This window comes from Arvicola amphibius, chromosome 4 (genome assembly GCF_903992535.2).
Source record: "Arvicola amphibius chromosome 4, mArvAmp1.2, whole genome shotgun sequence".
Classification (NCBI taxonomy): domain Eukaryota; kingdom Metazoa; phylum Chordata; class Mammalia; order Rodentia; family Cricetidae; genus Arvicola; species Arvicola amphibius.
In genome coordinates this window covers 25913279-25933086 of record NC_052050.1, presented here as the reverse complement: position 1 = coordinate 25933086, position 19808 = coordinate 25913279, and the positions used below count along the sequence as shown (strand labels likewise).

Below are 19808 nucleotides of genomic sequence, written 5' to 3'. Positions count from 1 at the left end.
AATAGGAGCTGAAGGGAGCATGATAGGAGCAAGAAAAAAGTGAGGAAGAAGGAAAGAACAAAGTTGAGCCTCTTCTTCATATGTCTTTGTCGATAGTCCCATTATGATGTTAAAATGATGTGTTATCCACATGGAACAGGAAGATGGTCAAAATAATTTTTGCCATTATTAAGGGAACAATTTGAAGTGTACCATTGTGCCATTGTTAAAAAATGAGACTGACCTCAAATACATACTATGGCTTGAGATATTAGTGGTAGCAGGCTGTGTGTACACTATAGAAATAACTGAGCCAGGTGTGATGCATGCCTTGGGAGGTGGAGGCAAGAGGAGCAGGAGTTCTGCACCAGCCTCCACTCAGTAGCAAGTGTGAAGCCAGTCTGAGCTACACAAGGCTCATTTGGGGTAAGTACATTCGCTTTGAAAGCATGAGGACCTTAGTTTGAATCCCAGCAACTATGTAAAAGGCTGAGTGTGACTGAGTCTATGGACCTGTAACCCCAGTGCTGGGGTGTGGAGACAGGAGGATCACTGGCACTTGCTCCCTACCAGCCTAGCTCTCCAGGTTCAGTGAGAGAACCTTGTCTCGAGGGAGGGAATACAGTGGAGAGTGATTGAACAGGATTCCCGATGTCCTCCTTTAGCCTCTACTAACAAGCACAGAAACGTATAACTTTTGAATACACACACACATTAATTATATGTTATAAATTATATAATTATAAATATATGTTTATATATTGAGGGTTAATGTTCAAATGCTATTGCTGATAAGATATAATACCTTAGCTAAGTATAGTGGCACATTCCCTTAATCCCAGAGCTTGGGAAGTGGAGGCAGGTGAATCTCAATGAATTCAAAACCATAGTGAGTTCCAGGACAGCCAGGGCTATGTAGTGAGACCCTGTCTCAAAATAACAACAGCAAGATGTAATACCTTGATGTGGGAGATTGTCACCTTAAAAAGGCTTTAATTTCAGCAGAAGTTTTTCAATCGTGGGTCTTGGATCTCAGAGAAGGAGCTGCCTTTCCGCAGCCCTCCACGTCAGAACCACTAAGGGTTGTGTGTATCCTGCAGAACAAAGGATTCTTGTATTCGGGAGTGTGGCTGCAATGGCTCACTCATCCTTCATCACCTTAGCTTTTCCCTTCCTTCTGGAGATGAGGGAAAGATTAGTTGAGCTCCCTGGAGAAAAGCATTAGGTAAATACAGGACGGTGCTGAGCTATTGTTCCTATTCCTAACAACACTAACAGCTGGCGGGGGGTGTGCCTCCAAGGGGTTCAAGTGAACATCTAGGCCAGGGGTCTAGAGCACTCCACCTTTTGGTCTCTCAGCCAGATGAATCTAGGGATCCCTGTGGCCTGAGTCCTGGGGGGGCATGGAGGCTGCTGGGGCTTAGGAAAATGGAGCCGAAAGAGGGCACCTCTCTCTGGAAGGAAGAGCCCACCTTCTTCTAGACAATAATGAACTGGGCCAATGACTGGCCATAGAAAGCATTGCATGTGTCCGCCTAGAGGTCAAAGCCATGGGGATGAAGTCTTCACTTTCACTGAGGTATAGGTACCTAGAGCCCACCTGCCAAGAAAGTTAGGGTGGGGTTCCTGTCTTTCTTTCTGTTTCTCCACACTAATTACATTTTGTAGTAAAAATAATTATGCATCCCATTTAAAAGTACATTGGCGTGAGGAATTTAACAGGGTAGAAATGATTCTTCTCCACAGTTTCTATCCAACTCATGTTCACCGAGCTTATGCCTTGGCTGTGAGGTCTTGTACCAGCACACACGGAGGAAATGCCAAGGCACAGAGGACCCGTGGGTAAGTTAAGATGTGCAGGTCATGATGACACAGATGGATAGGGACTTGAGAGGTTCCGATGAAGAGGAACCAAAGTGGGATGGGGTTCAGACAGAGTCATGAGTCAAGGCTGGGCCTTGAAGGGTCAGGGAATCTGATCAAGGAGAGCTGGAGATACTGACATTCCCAAAGAATGAACCAGTCTCACAAATGGAGAAACATGGGACACCGGTGGTCAAACTGAGTAGTTACTTCAGAATATGGGAGAAATGGGGTTGCTAATGTGTGTGGGAAATGAGAGATACTCCCCCAACCTAGACCCTCTCTTCTCACGCATGACCAGTACAAGCCTTGGGAAGTTTCTAGATGAATGAAAGTCAAGACAAAACATGTCTAGGGCCCGCCGGTGAGTTACTCGGAAATAGAGACTCAGATGGACAACTCTTGCAAGGCTGCTGGCCTTTGTACTGACCAGACACAGCTGGGTGTGTGGGAAAGAGCCCGGGGCCAAGGGCAGGTGGATTGCTTCTCTGGGAAAGCCTGGAGCTGGAGGTTCCAAGCACTGGGCGTCCTTCTCGACTGTTGGCTTGGTCTTCTTAAGCCAAATCTTCCCATGGAAGCTGGGTGGCGGATGAGGCTGGTGACTGGACTGAAGCTGTTGGAAACTCCGATGGGTTGGGCTGGGAATGGCAGAGTGTGGGATCGCTGCAATAAAACGCAGGGAAGGGAGCCCTTGCCGTGTCCTGGGGTGTGAGGCACAGGGCGTGGGACCCTGCATTCCCGGGTGGCTGAGACGCCGTCAGTGTTGATGATTATCATTATTCCTGCTCGGGTTTCTTGGAACTTTCATCCTGCAGGACCCTGCCTGGCTGGGCAGGCGTCATCAGCTAGCAAGGGGTGGGGCGGGTGGCTCCCGGCAGCCAGGGAACACGACATGACTAGGGTTTCTGGCAGTTCTGAGATCCTTTGTAACCAAGGACGCATGGGCAGAGTTTCTCCTGGGGAAACTGAGACACACGAGCAAGGAATAAGTTGGCCAAGGTCCTTCAGCAGAGACCTCCCCTTCCCTTCCCTTGTCCTTCTTAAGGCCAGGCATATTCTCTCCAAGCTGGGGCTGATCTTGTAGGGCTGGAGGAGAGTCAGGAAAGGTGTGGATTCCAGAAGAGAGAACTGGGCTGGGGCCAGGACATCAGAGCTCTTAACCTCTGTGCCAGGTGCTGCGGGCATCATGAGGTCAGGCTCCTGGTTTCAAGTCTCTCTGGAAGGTTCTGCCATATGGGTGGATCTTCCGCAAGCCCCCAAGGGAAGGCAAGGCTGGAGACGTGCAGAATGCCCAGGTCTGTCCATCAGAGGCCAGATTCAGCATCCTGGGATAGGTAGAGCCTAGATCTCATAAAGATGGGCCAGGCCCTGGAGCAAAAGGCCAGACAAAGGATCATAGACTGAGAAAAGTGTGTGTGTGTCCACGTGTGTTGTGTGAGCCTGCATGTGTTGTGTGCACATTTGTTAACATCAGCTCGCAGTGGCGACGAGTCTCTGCTTGCTGAGATGAGATGAAAGAGAGAAGGGCTGGAAGGGAATGTGAATGGCAGGCTGATGAGTAGGTACGGGTTGAGTGGAATCCTACAAAACACGTGGATTCCGGCCCACTGGGCACCCACTGGGGAAGGAAGGGAGTGGTCCAATAGCCTGGAGACTGGAGCCCCGTCTCCCTTCACCGTTTACACACGCCACTTCAAGAGCAGCGGCCCCTGCAAACCCCTTCTGGCTTAAAGGGAGGAAGTGGGTCAACGAGTAGGCTATGGGAGCTGGAGGACAGAAGGTGATAAACAGTGCTTCAGCAGCCTCCACCATCGCTCCGCGGACCCACATCTCCCAGAGCCATTGCCTGCAGTGTGTTCCTGAAGCTAGCTTTTATTACCCAGCTACCATGAGCAAGGCTGGCTACTTGGCTCTATAGCGCAATACATGAGATACGTTGAGATACGTTCTCTGCTCTCAGGAGGCTCTCTAGATGGACAAAGACAACTCTTTCTCTTTGAAGCACTCCTGAGTTGAGCCTGGAGACATCTCCTTCCTCCCTGGCAGTGGCTGTCCCTGCTCTCCCTCTGCCACCAGTTTGCTAATTCCCTGGAGTTTCGCACACAGAAAAGCAAGTTTCACTAGAACTGCTGCTGGTGTCTTGACACCCGCTCAGGTAAAACATCCATCCTTCAGCTACGAAAGTCATCCCTTGAGCATCCTACCATGTCAGACCACCATAAGACTCACTGTGACGCCACCTTATCAAACACACCCCTTTGCCTATAAGACCTCTACCCGCTTGCTTTCTCCTACTCGTGATCCAAAAAACCCGCAACAGTTTCCCAAAGTTAATTAGATACAATATGTGCTTCTGGGGGTTTTCAGGGCTCTGCCGCAAGTTTCCATTCTTACTGCTATTAGTGTCCCTTCAGATCCCCAATAGTGTCCCTTCTCATTCACAGCACACAAATATCAGTAAAGTCAACATCTGAACACCACCAGAAACTTTTCCAAGGACTCCTTTCCATATCTATAGCCAATTCATTTGACAAATATGTACAGAACAGAGGCTATGGCCAAGTCCTATGATAGTCACTAAAGTAGTTCTTTTAATGGGAAGGTGGGCCTCCTGCTACGGAGTAGGGCCATGCTTGACCAGGGAGGATGGATACTAATGTCGACAATGCAGTGAAGAGCCCAACAGAGCGGCGCCCCTGGCTTCTCCGAGTCCTGCTGTGCTCCCACCATGGTCTCACAGAGCTTTCCCTCCTCATCTCTTCACCTCACAGAGAGTGCCTTGCTGGGAGGAATGGAGAATGTGCTAATGAGATGTTCACATGGCACGGTCCTGAAGGCACCACATTGTTCTCCATGCCCGAAGTCAGCATCCTACAGGACACAGGGGCAGAAATTAGACTCTAAAATTTCTGTGTTAAAAACTCAAGCCCTTACTGGTGGCAGACACTTTTAATCCCAGCACTCGGGAGGCAAAGGCAGGAGGATCTCTGAGTTTGAGGCCAGCCAGGTCTACAAGAGCTAGTTCCGGAACAGCCAGGACTACATAGAGAAACTCTGTCTCAAAAAACCAACCAACCAACCAAACAAACAAACAAAATACAAAAATCGAAACAAAACAAAACAAAACACAAGCCCTTCGGAGGCTGGGCTTGAATAGTAAAATGCTTGCCACACAAGCGTGAGGACCTGAATTCAATCTCCAGCCTCCATGTAAAGAAACCACATGTGGAGGCCCACATCATAATCCTAGCACAGGAGAGGCACAGCCCAGAGGCTGTCTGGGGTTTACTGGTCAGCCAGTCCTGCCAAGTCCGTGAGTTCTAGGTTCAGAGAGAGACCCTGTTTCAAACTCCAAGATGGTGAGTGACTGAGGGAGACACAGTGTTGATGTCTGGCATTGATACACATGTGTGTATCATGTTGATACACAGGCTCACCTTGCCCACACACCCTTCAAACAACGGAAGTTATGAAGGGCTGCAGAAGGCCCTTACCATTTCACCCAGTTAGGAAATAACAGCACCCAGGCCCTGACCCAGAGGGCAGCCATCTCGTGGGGAAAGAAACCCCCTCTCCTTAGCTCTAGCTACAATGGTAGGTGGCTCTCCTGTGTGCGGTGTGAGACTTATCCTTGAAGGAAGATTCTAACTCTCCTGCGGTTGTTTGATGTGGGGTGGGTGTATAACCACGATAAGCAGAAGAAAAGTCTTCCAACTGTCTCACCAAGGCAAGATGCTACAAATTCCTCCTTTTTGCTTATCTGCCCCAGACAACACGGCAAACTATGAAATGTTCAATATTCTCTGCTCTGAAGGCACAGCTCCTCTAAATCAACATAAGCAAGAACCCTTTGGAGCTGTTCGCTCTCATTTCCTTAAGTATCAACATCCATATGGATAATTTTGAAAGAACGTGGTAACTGGGAAGCAGATGGGAGACAGAACATGCTGGCCTAGTCTCCTGGTGCTCTTTTAGGGTCCTCTCATAATTGGGTCTCTCCCCGCAACTTTGTGGCACTGTCTCCAAGGGGTAGAATTCCCGGTCACAAAACTGTGATAGCTCCCAAGAATGCCAGAAAAGAAGCTGCTGTGCCCGTGAAAGCCAGCAGGAAGGCCGTTCTTTTTTGAGGTTTGCCTGACAGCCATGAAAGTGTTTGGGGCTATACAGTGAAACAGGCGTGGAAAATAACACGGTCAAAATGCTGCCCTAAGGCCGGGCGGTGGTGGCGCATGCCTTTAATCCCAGCACTCGGGAGGCAGAGGCAGGCGGATCTCTGTGAGTTCGAGACCAGCCTGGTCTACAAGAGCTAGTTCCAGGACAGGCTCCAAAGCCACAGAGAAACCCTGTCTCGAAAAACCAAAAAAAAAAAAAAAAAAAAAAAAAATGCTGCCCTAAGTGTGGAGTTTCCCAAATCAAAGAGCAGGTCACACCAAAGGTCAGGATGAGTCCTGCTGGGTGGCAGTGACGCACGCCTTTAGTCCCTGCGCTTGGGAGGCAGAGGCAGGCGGATCTCTGTGAGTTCAAGGGCAGCCTGGTCTACTGAGTGAGTTCAAGACTACACCGAAAAACCCTTTCTCTAAAAAGTTCCTCAAAAGGGAATAGTCCCTTCCTTTCCCGTCTCCCTTATTCTCTCCCAGTCTTCCTTCCTCTCTTCTTCTTTCCTTCTTTCTCCCTTTCCTCTTGCTTCACCCTTCCCTCTTTGCCTCCCTCCATCCCTGCCTTCTTTCCTTCCTTCTCTCCGTTCCTCCCGCTCTCCCCTTCTTCCTCTTTCCTCTTCCCCCGCTCCACCCCTTTTCCTTTCTGCTTCCCTGTGGAACCTGGCAGCGAGCCCCTACATTGGGAGCCTCTTTAGTTCACTGTCGCACCGTTTTCTTATTTATTCTACAGTGCCTCAACTCAACTTCGTGTCCTTTATACCACCGTCCCCCTCTTGTCAAGCCCTGGTTGAGTTCTCCTCACTCTGAATTCTAATTCCATTGCATAAGCTGTGTTATTTGATATATTTGACTATACCACACCTGATATTGTCCAGCTGCATAACTCGCCTGAGTCTTGGTTCCCCAGGCAGGGCGTAAATGTGAGAGAGCGAGACTATTTCAGAGTCTCTTAGAGCACCAAGCCCAGGAAGGAGTCATTGTGGGACTTGATGGAGCTTCTTCCTTTTTTTTCCCTTTTCCTTTTGCTTCTCATTAAATGTGGGAGGATGTGCACTGAGAGGCAGCCGCCGGAGCAGTCAAGGCCCACAGCTTGTTTGGGTGGAGAAACATATTATACAACATCAATTAAATTCCTGATAGACAGAATCCCTGCCTTTAGACGCACCATGGAGAGCCCTGGGGGCAGTCTGGAGGTTGCAGGACATCTTTCACAATACCGTGCAGTTCAATTACCTATGGGGAAATCTGCAGTCCAAGTGGTTGCAAATAGTAGTGTGCACCTTAGGAAGAAGCCGGGAATTCAAGGAATGTGGGAAAGCCCTCTGTAGGATTGTCACCTGTGGACATGGGAGAACTCACCTGAGACTAAAGACCAGGGTAAACGGTAAGCTGGAGGTACGGTAAGGAAGGAGCAGGGCAGACAAGGCTCTTTGTAGAGAGGCTTGTCTCCAGACTCATGTCTCAGCCCAAGAGACTGAACTTGAAGGGAAGTTGTATACGAAGCAGGGACTATTAGATTATTATAATCTTCCCTACCACCTCGACATCATCCTTTCCCTCCTCCTCCTCCTTCTTCTGAGACAGGCTCTCATGAGTTCTGATCCTCCTGCATCCACTTCCTAAGTGCTGGGATTACAGGCGGGCACCATGGCACCTAGCTGATACCCTCCTGGGGATCAAGCCCATGGCTTTGTGTATGTAGACAGGTACTCTGCCACGTGAACTACATCCCAGCCCAGTGCCTTTTCTTCTTAAAACTGACTCACTGTCTCATCTCCTATACCTCGTCTCTTGTTAGAAAGGAAAGTAGTAGTTCACCCAAGGCATTCTACTGGTGGGAAAATGGAGTCGGAGTACCACGTCACTGGTCCATGGCACACTGATAGTCAAGGAATAGCTCTAGCCCTCGGCAGCCTTTATTTACGACTGCTAAAGAATACCAAAACGACAGAAGAATCCTGTTCTTCTCAAGTAGTTTACAATCCAGGGAGGGACTAAAGAGTCCCTTAGAATTCAGGCAGTTTTTACCTGAGTAAACTACAGAGGAAGTGGCCCAAAGCCCCCTGGGAGAAAGAGGTTTCCCAAAGGAGGCAGCGTTTGAGTTGAAATGTAAAGGGTGAGTCTCTGCCAGGGAAACAGGTAAGGATGGGGTGTTCCAGGCAGAAGGCGTGATATGGGGAAAAGCTTAGAGCATGGCCGGTTGTAGACGCTGGAGATATTCAACACGTACAGCACAGGGAGTCAGGGGCAGTGAAGCTGACCCCACATTTGGGCAAGTCCTGGAACGTCTCGCAAAATGGTTCAGGTTTCTGTGGAGAGTGGGATGTATTTTCTGCGCCTGCGCTAGTAAATCACCACAGACCGGGTAGCGGAACGCAGCACCCGTGTGTTGCCTTCCCATCTGGAGACCAGAATTCTCACTGGGCTGAGGCGGACAGCATTGTGTCAGAAATGGGGAGAAATGGGTCCTAGCATGCCTACTTGTGCTTTTCAGGGAGGCCCACATTCCTCAGCTCACATCCTTGTCCATCTTCACAGTCAGATCACGTGGTTTCGATCCTGCTTCCCTGACTTCCCTAACTACATCTCAGAGTCCAACCTCTAAGAACTCTTACAGTGCTGGGCCCATGAGAATCCAGTATAATCTCCACACCCCTTAACTGAATCACCTTGAAAAGGCCCTCTTGCAATGTAAGGTAACATATTTGCAGGTTCAGAGAAGGGGATGTGGGTCTTTTGGGGGACCACTCTTCTACTCATGACAGGAGCCGGTAAAGAAATCTGGGAGGAGCTTGGGATGCCAGGTGGTACAGCACTGTGGCTAAAAGAGATGGTGTGGGGACTGGAGAGATGGCCCAGTGGTTTGCTCTTGCAGAGGACTGGCGTTCAATTCTGAGCACCCATACGGTAAGTCATCAGCTATAATTCCAGGTCCAGGGGATCTGTCACCCTCTTCTGGGCACCAGGTATGTGTATGGTGCATATACAAACATGGACTCACATATTCATATTAAAAAAAATCTTAGGGAAAGAAAATCACAGTTACAGGCTCTGGCTACCCCAGTTCACCCTTGCCTCTGCTGTGTAGGAACAATGAGACCTTGCCATTTCCTGCTTGTGGTCTCTATACCTTAGTTTTCTTGTCTGTAAAAGAGAGATACTTACCTTTGCCTTAGTTATTTTGATTATATGGGGTAACAGTGATTAGACTTAGGACAGGAGGAACCATTCAGTAAACTGGAAATACCTTCTGTGGGGAGGTGTTTCGAGACAGGGTTTCTCTGTATAGCCCTGGCTGTCCTGGAACTCGCTCTGTAGACCAGACTGGCCTCGAACTCACAGAGATCCACCTGTCTCTGCCTCCTGAGTGCTGGGATTACCAACATGAGCTGCCACAACCATCTATGATACTTGTTTATTTAAATTTATTTATTTAATCCCTCCCGAGATTTCTGCAACACTATTTAACTTGACATTCAGCCACTTGAAGACTCGGTAATGTCCCAGCCAGGTACCCCGTGTGATCACATACATGACTGATTTGGGAGTGACCTGCTCTGGGTTCCTAGAAGCCATTACACATATATGAGCATCTCTGGTCCCCACTTTCTAAGGAACCAAGAAGCCCCTTGTTCTCTTTCTCTTATTGATTTCCTCTCTTAAGTACTGCCATGGATGCAAATCTAGCGGTTGGCCTATCGGCAGGGCTGCCCAAATAAAACAGAAGACAGCCTTTGAAATCTGGGTTTCAGATAAACGAGTAATTTTAATGTAAGTATATTCCAAATATTACTATCTGTTCAAAACAGTGCTTTATTAACCAGTTATTTTATTAACCAGAACATCCCATTCCCTAGCATCACCAAGTAACATTTCACTTTGTTCTCTGATGCAGTTTACAAGGTAAATTGATATTCAATTCCAGAAAGTTCCAGTGTCTTTTACAAGTAGTTCTAGGTGGTAACCAGAGGAGGGAAGGCAGATGACGGTTCTGGGTGGGTGGTGGTCAGAAGAGTGGGTCCCTCCTGTCTCATGACACAGACTCTTCTGCTGCCCAGCTCTGTGTTTCACCACAAACACAGACAAGCTCCTTCACTACTGCGGTGCTGCAGTCTTGCTCCCTGGGATCTAAAGAGCCCTCAGGATAGCCGGTCTGTTGAAGTACACTGAGGTTGCTGCCCTGCTTTCTTTTGAAAACAGGTGCTAGATGGACACGGTGGCACACACGTGTGACCCCACAACTGGGAGGCTGAGGCAGAAGGATTTCATGTTGGAACCCAACCTGAACTGCTCGGAAAGACCATCTTCCAAAATTGATTCAGCCAATCCATCTGCATGCTGTACAAAGCATGTTCTACGTTGCAGTCTAGGATAAAGTCAACCCTTATCACCTATGGGGTAGGCATTGGATTGGTGAATATGATCTGTTGTTACCAGCTGTGGTTTGAATCTACCAGGTTGGTCTCTCTACTGACAAGAAAGTTTGCTCAAAGCCTTCTCCCCAAAGATCCATTACAGATGCCTCATCTAGTCTAGCATCCCCCCACACCCCGCTGATCCATCATCCCCAACTCCTCCTCCACATATGTCCTGGTCTTGTCCAACTGTCCTGCCTAGTGCTCTCAGGCAGCCTTCAGTTTTCCCATCAAAGCTGTCCAGGTATCTTGTGTTGGTGCCTACATTTCCACACTCTTCCAAGTATCCTTTCAGAGAGTAAACAATGCAAAATACTCTAATGGCTCATGAGATCCTTTATTTTCTTTAAGATTTCTTTTTATTTTGCGAGTATGTTGGAGCGTGTGTATGTATGTGTGTATGCCATATGAGTGCCTGATATCCATGGAGACCAGAAGAGGGTGTCAGAAACCATGCAACTGGAATTAGCCGGAGGCTGTGAGTTGCTGTGGGTGGGGGGTGGGGTGGGAACCAAATCCTGGTTCTCTGAAAAATCAGTGCTCTGAGCGGCTGAGCCAGCCCCCACTCCAGTCTCCTCCAGCCAGGCCTCCGCTCCCCTGCCCTCATGAAATCTTAAAAGAAATCCCGGGTATTATTCCTGAGAAATAAACAAAGCCACCTTACCAAAGGTAGTAGGCCTTGAGGGCTAGTTAGGGATTCCAGATGCATCCTCAGGTACCGAGGACAATTGGTATCCTCAAACCTTATTTACTTTCTAGGAAAGGTGGCCCCAAGGGGCTGGGGAAATTAAAGACTCACTGGTACAACCTCTAAGAAAAACTCCAGATAAGGTCTCCTGGCCCGTAATTGTTTATTGTTATTGTTATTAACCCAACTCCTATGAAAAGCTGCCACAGCTCTGTTAACAACCTCAGGTCTGGGTTTAATTAATACCTCTGAAGGCTGTGCCCGCAGGCAACGTGTTGTCCGCCCCCACAACTCCACAGCCAGGCTCCTCCTCCTCTGATTCCGCTCACGGGGTCCTCTTCTTAGGCGGATCCTCCAGCTCCTGCCAATCACCGCTCTTCCAGCACCCTTGGTAATCTCAAGTGTCTCCTTTGACCTTTTTTCTCTTTTTCCAGCTACCAAGTTACCCCTAAGAGTCTTCAAGAATCATGCCTAGGGCGGGCGAGGGCTTTGAAATCTGAGGTGCCCAGAATTCCCTAGCAGCTCCCAATTCGGGCCCTGCTTCCGGGGTCTCCTCTTGAGAACCTGCGGACATTTCTCAGGTGGTACAGCCGGTTGGATGGGTTGGCTGGTTTAGGGTTACAGAGTTTGGCACTGACTCCAGCCCCTCTCAGTTGCCCTCTTTAATTAATTAATTCCAATTTAAAAAAATCTCAATTGGACCTCAGTGCATGCCTCTGAGGCACATGTCACATCAATTACAAACAAATTAACCCTACTACCTAATAGAGCGAATGAACCTCTTTGAAGACTCACACACAAGCGCAACCTAAGGGTCTTACAGCCCTCTGCTATAGACAGACCAGGAGGTCAAACCCTAAGGAGGAAGCTGCGCCAGTTCCCTAAGGCCAGGCTTCCTCTCTGCCTTCGCTTAAATCGCAAGGAAGCTAAGGATTGCAGGTGGTGGCCTCATTTCTCTAGAGCACCGCTTCTCAAACTGTGGATGCTAAGGACCCTTTCACAGGGGCCGCCTAAGACCACCGGAAAACATAGCTATTCACATTACGATTCATAACAGTAGCCAAATTACAGTTCTGAAGTAACAGCAGAAATAATTTTATGGTTGGGGGTCACCACAGCATGAGGAACTTTATTAAAGAGTTGCAGCATTAGGAAGGTTGAGAACCACTGCCCTAGGGCAAGACTACAAAGTCTCTCAAATTTAAAAGTCCACCTCTCCATTATGGGAACTGGCCATTTGACAGAGGTAAGGATGTATCTGCCCTCCCCTGCACCCCGCCCCCTCAAGACGGTGGTTCTCTGTGTAGTCCTGGTTGTCCTGGAACTCCCCCTGTAGACCGGGGTGGCATAGAGATCACAGAGATCCTCCTGCCTCTGTCTCCCAAGTGCTGGACTTAAGTATACGCCACCATTGTACAGCAAGGTCAGCATGTATCTTTACTGTGTGTTTCAACACTAAAATGGATATTGAATTGGTTTATCCTTTTGCCATCATTATAGACCTTGCATGGAGGGTAACGCTGAAGATGTTACTGACTAGGAGGAGAGCGGTAGGCAGAGATCCATTAAGTCAGAACAGGAGTCATAGGTGATTACGAGCTGTCTGGGTCCCGGGAATCAAACCCAGTTTCTCTGGAAGAGACTAGTACTCCTAAGTGCTGAGCCATCTCTCTACCACCTACAAATATTTTTCCATCTGGGAAAAGTGAGTAGGCAGACTGAGATTAGCCCTAAGCCTTTGTTTTACTAATACTGTCCTTTTTGCCTGACTGGAAGGAAAAGAATACTAGTAGACCAGGTAAACGTGCCTCTCCTTATCTACTTAGCTCATTTATTTATTGGCATGTGTTGACCGTTAATCACTCTGGTCTTTTATGTCTGTCGGCATCCTGGCTGTCCATCTGAGTCCAAACTTTCAGAGGGCAGAGACCAGATCTGTTCAATTTGCTTTGTATGGTATCCAGCAAAGAGCTACAGGATGGGGTCAGAGAAGTCCTGGACTTGGACCCTGAACATCAGGTTCTAACTCTGTCCATCTGACTCTTAAAATTAGGCCCTTATTTTAATTGGCTGTTAACAACATTAATACGGGACCAGGTGTGGTGGTGCACGTTTTTAATCCCAGCATTCCAGAGGTGGAGACAGCAGGATCTCTATGAGTTTGGCGTCAGCCTGGTCTATACAGGGAATCTCAAGCCAGCCAGGACTACATAGTGAGACCTTGTTTCTATGAAAGGAATAGGGAGAGGCCTCTAGTCAGACATGGTGATGAATATCTGTAACTACAGTACTTGGGAGGTGGGGGCAAAGGATCAGAAGTTCAGGTCACTGTTGGCAACCTAGAGTTTCTGAGCCAGCTAGAGTTACGTAAGACCCTGTCCCATAAAAGCGGGATGGGTTTCTGACGGCTTCTGCTCACTGTCTTAATGGATAAAAAAATTAGTGAAGAGTTATCCAAGACCAAAAAACCCAGAATGGATATGTGCTGAAGGTCTCCTGCAGTGACTGACAAGCTTGAGTGTGACCATTGGATCAGGGGAGCCTTGCGACCAAGTTCTTCTTGTGGTTTGCAGGATTAGTAGCATTGGAAGGCAATCCCCTGCCTGTGATGAGTAAAGGGGAAAAGAGTAGAAGGAGAACAGAGGAACTGGACACTCTAGCTGGATCTTGTTAGCTAGACTTGAATCCCAAACACTTGTAAAAACATGGGTCTGTAAAGGTTTCTAGAAGCAAATCCTAGGGCTCAAGAGAGAGAAAGAAGGAAAAAAGTACAGAAGATACAGAGAGAGCTAAAACTAGGATTTTTTTCCACTGTGTGTCGAAAGTACTAGCTTTCATTTATTAGGAATATGTGAGGGGCTGGAGAGATGGCTCAGGAGTTAAGAACACTGGCTATTTTTCCAGAGGACTTAGATTTAATTCCTAGCACCCACATGGCTCTCAACTGTCTGTAACTCCAGTTCCAGGGAATCTGGCATCCTCACACAGACGTACATACATGCAAAACACCAATGCACATAAAAATATTTTTTTTTTTTCGAGAAAAGGGTTTTCTGTGCAGTTTTGGCTGTCTTGGAACTTACTCTGGAGACCAGACTGGCCTCAAACTCACAGAGATCCACTTGCCTCTGTCTCCCAAGTGCTAGAATTAAAGGCATCCAGCCAGTAAATCTTTTTCTTTTCTTTTTAAAGACTTTGTGACAGTTTTTAGAGTAGGGCTATCAAATCCTCCAGGGAACCAGCACAGTGGGAACTAGAGAACCTGGGTCTTGGTTTGGCTCTGCTGTCTACTGGATTGGGTAACTGGCTAAGCCATCAAAACATTCCTTGGCTTAAGTTTCTTTCATTGTGAATTATACCTGTTCTGTCTGCCCCTGCAGTTGTTGGAAGGTCTGATGAGATAACGGATATAAACTCCCTGTAGGAACCACAGAGGCAGGTGAAATGGCTCATCTGGTAAACTGCTCATTGCTTGGGGAAGTCAGAGGACCTGACTTCAATGTATAGGACCATATGGTAGAGGGAACTGACTCTCCTAAGTTGTCCTTTGTCACATGGAATGGCCAACCACACACATAAACACAAATAACAAAAATGTAATAATTTTTCTAAAAAAATACACAAAGCACTGTTGAAATGGAAAGCTGAATTAATATAATACTGTGATTACTAGGGTCCATTCAAAGAGTTGAATGGAGAGTCATAACATTTAGAAGGTCACCTCAAGTTTTGGCCATTACTCTATACACCCATCATTCAAGCAGGACAACCTGACCAGCAGAGAGGGTTGAGGAATGGGTCAAGTGTCCAGGAAGACAGTCTGAGTTCACCAGATCCTGAGCTCATTCTTACACTGAATTTCATTTTATTGTGTATGCTTCCTGTCTTCTGTTCTGCTTGAAGATGTTAGTTTTTAACGTATTCCATAAGTCTGAGACAGTTACTCCCAAATCCACTGGAAGTACTCATTATTGAAGACCATGGCCCAAAGTTCCAAAACTCTGATCCCTGGGGCCTGGAGTCCAAGTATAATAAAAATCTAAACATCTGATTCTGGAAGGAGCCAAAGACAGAGTCAGCTCTTGGACCCTTTATTTATAAAGTTTCAATTTCTTTCTTAATGTTGTCCCAGACTCAGGTCATTTTATTCCCTGGAGGATTCGGGGGGCAGGGTCACAGACAATGTACTGGGAGAAAAAGTTAGCTGCATCTATATGGAAACTGTTTCATGTTGAGGGGGGAAGTCAGCTTTAGTGAAGAACATTAACAATGTATGTGCTTAATGATAGAAAGAAGGCTTGAGAGAAGGCTCAGAAGTTCAGAGCACTTGTTACTCTTATGGAGAACCTGGGTTCAGTTCCCAGCACCCACATGGTGGCCTCCAACCATCCATAACCCCAGTTCCTGGGGATCCGACAGTTACAGGTTCCACATACATGCATGCAGACAAAACATGCAAAGACACAAAGTAAAATAAGTAAATACAAAAAAGTAATGGAAGGAGTTCCAGTTAAGGCTTGGAGAACTTCAGGAAGCTTTGTTTCTAGTGGGAAAGGGTTATCCTCACCTAGGAATGTCACCTTGGGTCTCCCCTGTGGAGCCTTCCCCTTGTCAAATCATTTCCTCTCCCTATACCCTAAGCACTTTCTATTGCAGACACTCTCTTGGCTCTGAGCTTGGATAAATGCTACCTTGTTAGCTAATAGTACCATTAATTATATTAATGATTAATAGCTAATTAGTCATAATGTGGTCATACTTCTAACAGTGGAGCCTTCCTTTCTGCAGCAGTTCTGGGATTCCAGCACACACACACACACACACACACACAGACACACAGACACACATACACACACTTCCCTATTCCTAACCATGGGACAAGCGCCGCAACCCATCTGTTTTGCTGACCATGATGGCAGTTTCTAAATTCCTCTAGTTGTTTCCAGCTATCCCATTTATCTGGAGAATGACTACTGCTTATAAGTCTGTAAGTCTGTCGCTGCTTTTATTCCTGTTGTGTCGCTCACTCTCTCCACTAGCAAGGTGGCCAGCACTTTTTTAAAAGTTTTTTTTTGTTTGTTTTTAACGTATTCCATAAGTCTGAGACAGTTACTCCCAAATCTCACTGTGACCCACTTTCCACTTTCTCCCCCTTTTCACTTTTATCTTTCCCTATTTGGTGGGATCCCCAACCCCCTGGCCACAAATCCCTCACCTTCTGCTTTTAGGCTTCCTTTTGTCAACCACGCCCCCCCACCCCAGCGCCCGGAAACGACGCGCATGCGCTGCCCACGCCTTTACCTGGGCGCTCGGGAGTGGGCGGAGTGGGCGCGGGCCGGGGGTGGAGCAGGCAGCCGGCGGTTATCTGCGCGGCTGAGCGCTCACATTGTAGCAGGAGGGAGAAAAGGTGCGCCCAGGCCGAGCCGAGGGCCGCGCATGCGCGCCGACCCCACAGCCGGGGGATGGGGCGGGGGGGGAGGTGTCGGGATCCCGACCGCGCGGGGGGAAGGGGGGGGCGGGCGCGCGGGCACGCGCGCGCGAGCGCGCTCCCGCCGGCCTCCCTGCCCCCTCGCGCACACATCCCTCCAGCGCACCCCCCTCCCCCGCCGCCCGCCCCGCGGCCCCGCTCGGCCTCGCGCGCTCGGAAGGGAGTCGCGAGACGTCGGAGCGGCGGCCACGTAGCGCTGCGGCGGCGGCGGCCGAGGCCGGGTCTGAGGAGCGGCCCAGAGCGCAGACGTTGGGCAGGGGGAGGGGCCGGCCCGGCGGGCGGTGGGGACTGGAGCGACGCGGCGCGGCGACAGGCCCCCGCCGCAGGGATGGGCCGCCGAGGCGGCGGCGGCGGCGGCGGCGGCGGCGGCCCGGGTGAGTAGGGGCCCCTTCCCCGCGCTCTCGCCCCCCGCCGCGGCGGCGCCGTGGCAGTCGCGTTTCCTCTGCGCCTGGCCGGGCTGGCGGGGTTGGCGGAGCCTGCGCTGAGGCAGCTGCGTGCGCTAGGCCGGAGCAGCCCCCATCCGGCGGGCAGGCCCCGGGCGCTGCGCGTCTGCGGCTCCCGGCTCGGCCGGGGGTGCCGGCTCCTTACCCCAGCCCCCTCCCTTCGGGACCCTCGCTTGGCTGCAGTTTTGCAGCGAGCGGGCTCGCCTCGAGGCCTGACGGGGTGGCCGGGGTGCACGGGTTAGCGGGCGAAGGGGAGCGTTCTCCTGCCCTGCAGCTGGTGTCTTGCACCCACTACCTCCCCCGCCCTGCGGTTGCGCCTAAACCTCCAGCCCTCTGGAGTATTGTGGCACTAGAAGATAACACGCATGTGATGTATGTACACTCGCCACCGGCAGCACCACACTCAGCCCAGTGGGCGATGCAGACCTTTCTCCACCCCCACTTCGTCCTCCCCTCCAATCAGGCTCTACTGAAGTCTCAGGTCGGAGACACCAAAGAGAGTGACACCCTGTTACATCTCTATGAAACATGATCATTGTCGAGGGATGTCTCCGGGAGAAATGATTAGATGTCCCTGCCTCGCCCTGATGTCAGTCTTGGGGATTTAAGATCCCATATGCTCCTCTTTGAAGCGGGCCAGTCTTTGATTACATCTAGCTCATCCCTCCCCCAACAACAATATCACGAACACGCGCGAGCACACACATATGCACACGCACACTCGCGCACTTCCTGATTACAGAACGGCCCCTGTCATCGCGGATCCATTGTCAGAAATGGCTTGTGCCCATCAAAGGAATGTGCCTTTGGAGGAAGATGTTTTCCACAACCAAGCTACGGGATGTTCCTCTGTCAACCACTCTTTGGTTGCCCCTGGATCTTACCCATGTTTAAGCATCATCGTGGTGTTCCCCTTATATGCCTTGCCAGCACACTGTCACTATCACCTGAACGGTGCTCTCCCTCCCACCCCTACCCCCCCCCCAGTTAATTAGATACCGAACACAGTAATTTCGTCGTCTTTTTGTTGTTGTTGTTGCAACGTTGAACGTAACAAGGCATAGCCTGTGTAAGTAGTGTAATCTTTTGGGATGAAGGTCTATATTACTCTTTTTCCTGAGGACAGTCGGATCCGTATTGTTCTGAGACCGGCAAAGAGCACACGCTTTGTTGACAGCATGTATATTGGTTTACGAAAGGAAAGCTGCCAGTTGTTCGAACGTGTGCTGTGGGCTGAGGCAGTTGATGTTCCCCAGGGGGGGCTGGTCTGTGGTGGGTACGTCGCCTTGTGTCAACGGCTTGCTTATTTGTATCGCCACTGTGCACATGTGTTCACACAGATACTGTCTTTAGTATAAATGATTCACCGCTAAGTTTTCTTATCCTAAACTCTTTACTGGGGCGGTGGAAGTCTTCAGGACCCTCTCTGCAGTGAAACAATAAGTAACAGGGTTTTGTATGCAGCTAAACAGTCATCTTGAAGCTGGTCCTGGAACCTCAAGTTAAGATCCGTGTTATGCAAAAGTGAAAGCAGTTTGAGTTTGTGTTTTGTTTCTGTTGAGCATTAGACTTACTTTGGCTCTGGACTAAAGAGCAAAGGAGCTTTCATATGTATCATTGCCAGTTTTTAAATTTTATTTGTATGCATACTTTACTTGCATGTATGTGTACCATATGTGTGCCTGCTGAAAGAGGGGGTGGAAGCCCTGGAACTAGAGTTAAGGACGGTTGTACGTGCTGGGAATAGAACCTGGGTTCTCTGTAAGAGCAACAAGTGCTCTTAACTACTGAGCCATCTCCCCAGGTGGTTTATTATTGTGATTTGTTCTTTGGGTAAATAAGGGCAGTTAGGAATTACAAGATATTTTCCTCTGTCTTCCTGTGAAGAGCGAGATGGGTGAGAATCATTCAGAAGAAGTTAAAACTAGAGACAAAATAATCTAATGATGACCAATTGATCCTTTATCTTCATGGCATAGTCTAAATGTAGCAAATGTAGTCAAGTGTGTAGTATGTTCTATGGTGGCCATACGCTACTTAAAGATTGAGGCAGATCTCTTTGTTGCTCCATGATAGAGCACCTGCTCAGGGTTGAGGATTTTTTTTTCCAGCTTTGCTAAGTTTGATCTAATGGTGCCATCAAAACCATCCATTTTAATGGGAAAATTTTGGTTGTAATTGGAAAATTTGCTCTCCACATTCGGAATCTAGTGCTGAGGATGAACTTTGCACTATTCTGTCAATAAGCAGTTGGTAAATGTCAGTTTGTGTGTGTGTTTAAATTACTCTGCATTCCGCTTTTGTCTTTGGGTCGTAATTCAACCAAGAGACGTATGTTCCAGCTTACAGTAGTGGGCGATGGGCAGTGATAATAACCACATTCCCAGGTCTCTAGGAGCATACAGTTTTCACTTTAAAAAAATAATAATTAGGGTTCTGAGAGCTTAAGGAATCCCTGGTATTAACTAGCATTTTGAAAGGCAAGAGAGGCTTGGAATCTTGCACAGAACCTGTTCACACACCTGGAGGATAGCATTTATTCTAATAATTATTCAGTGTACTCTGTGATGTTTGAAAGTATGCTGAGGCTGCATATATTGCATTTTTATTACCTAATGTGCATGACTGAAGTGACTTATATTACAGGTTATATTTTTTTGTTGGTGGCACGCCTGTAGTTTTTATCATCTGAATTATTTGCCTATTCTAAACTCAAAGGACTTGAAAGTTTCAAATATGTTAAACCGTCCCCGCCCCCCCATCAGTGAATGTAAT

General features: G+C 48.6%; 1 protein-coding gene across 1 annotated transcript in view; it reads left to right on the top strand.

The window, feature by feature from the left end:
- The first annotated feature begins 3028 nt into the window (after window positions 1-3028).
- Window positions 3029-19808, top strand: part of LOC119811420 (40S ribosomal protein S27-like) — a 33738-nt gene continuing 16958 nt past the window's right edge. The window contains exon 1 of the mRNA XM_042054870.1: window positions 3029-3176. Within this exon, the coding sequence (XP_041910804.1) occupies window positions 3029-3176 (148 nt within the window). The remainder of the gene's footprint in view (window positions 3177-19808) is intronic.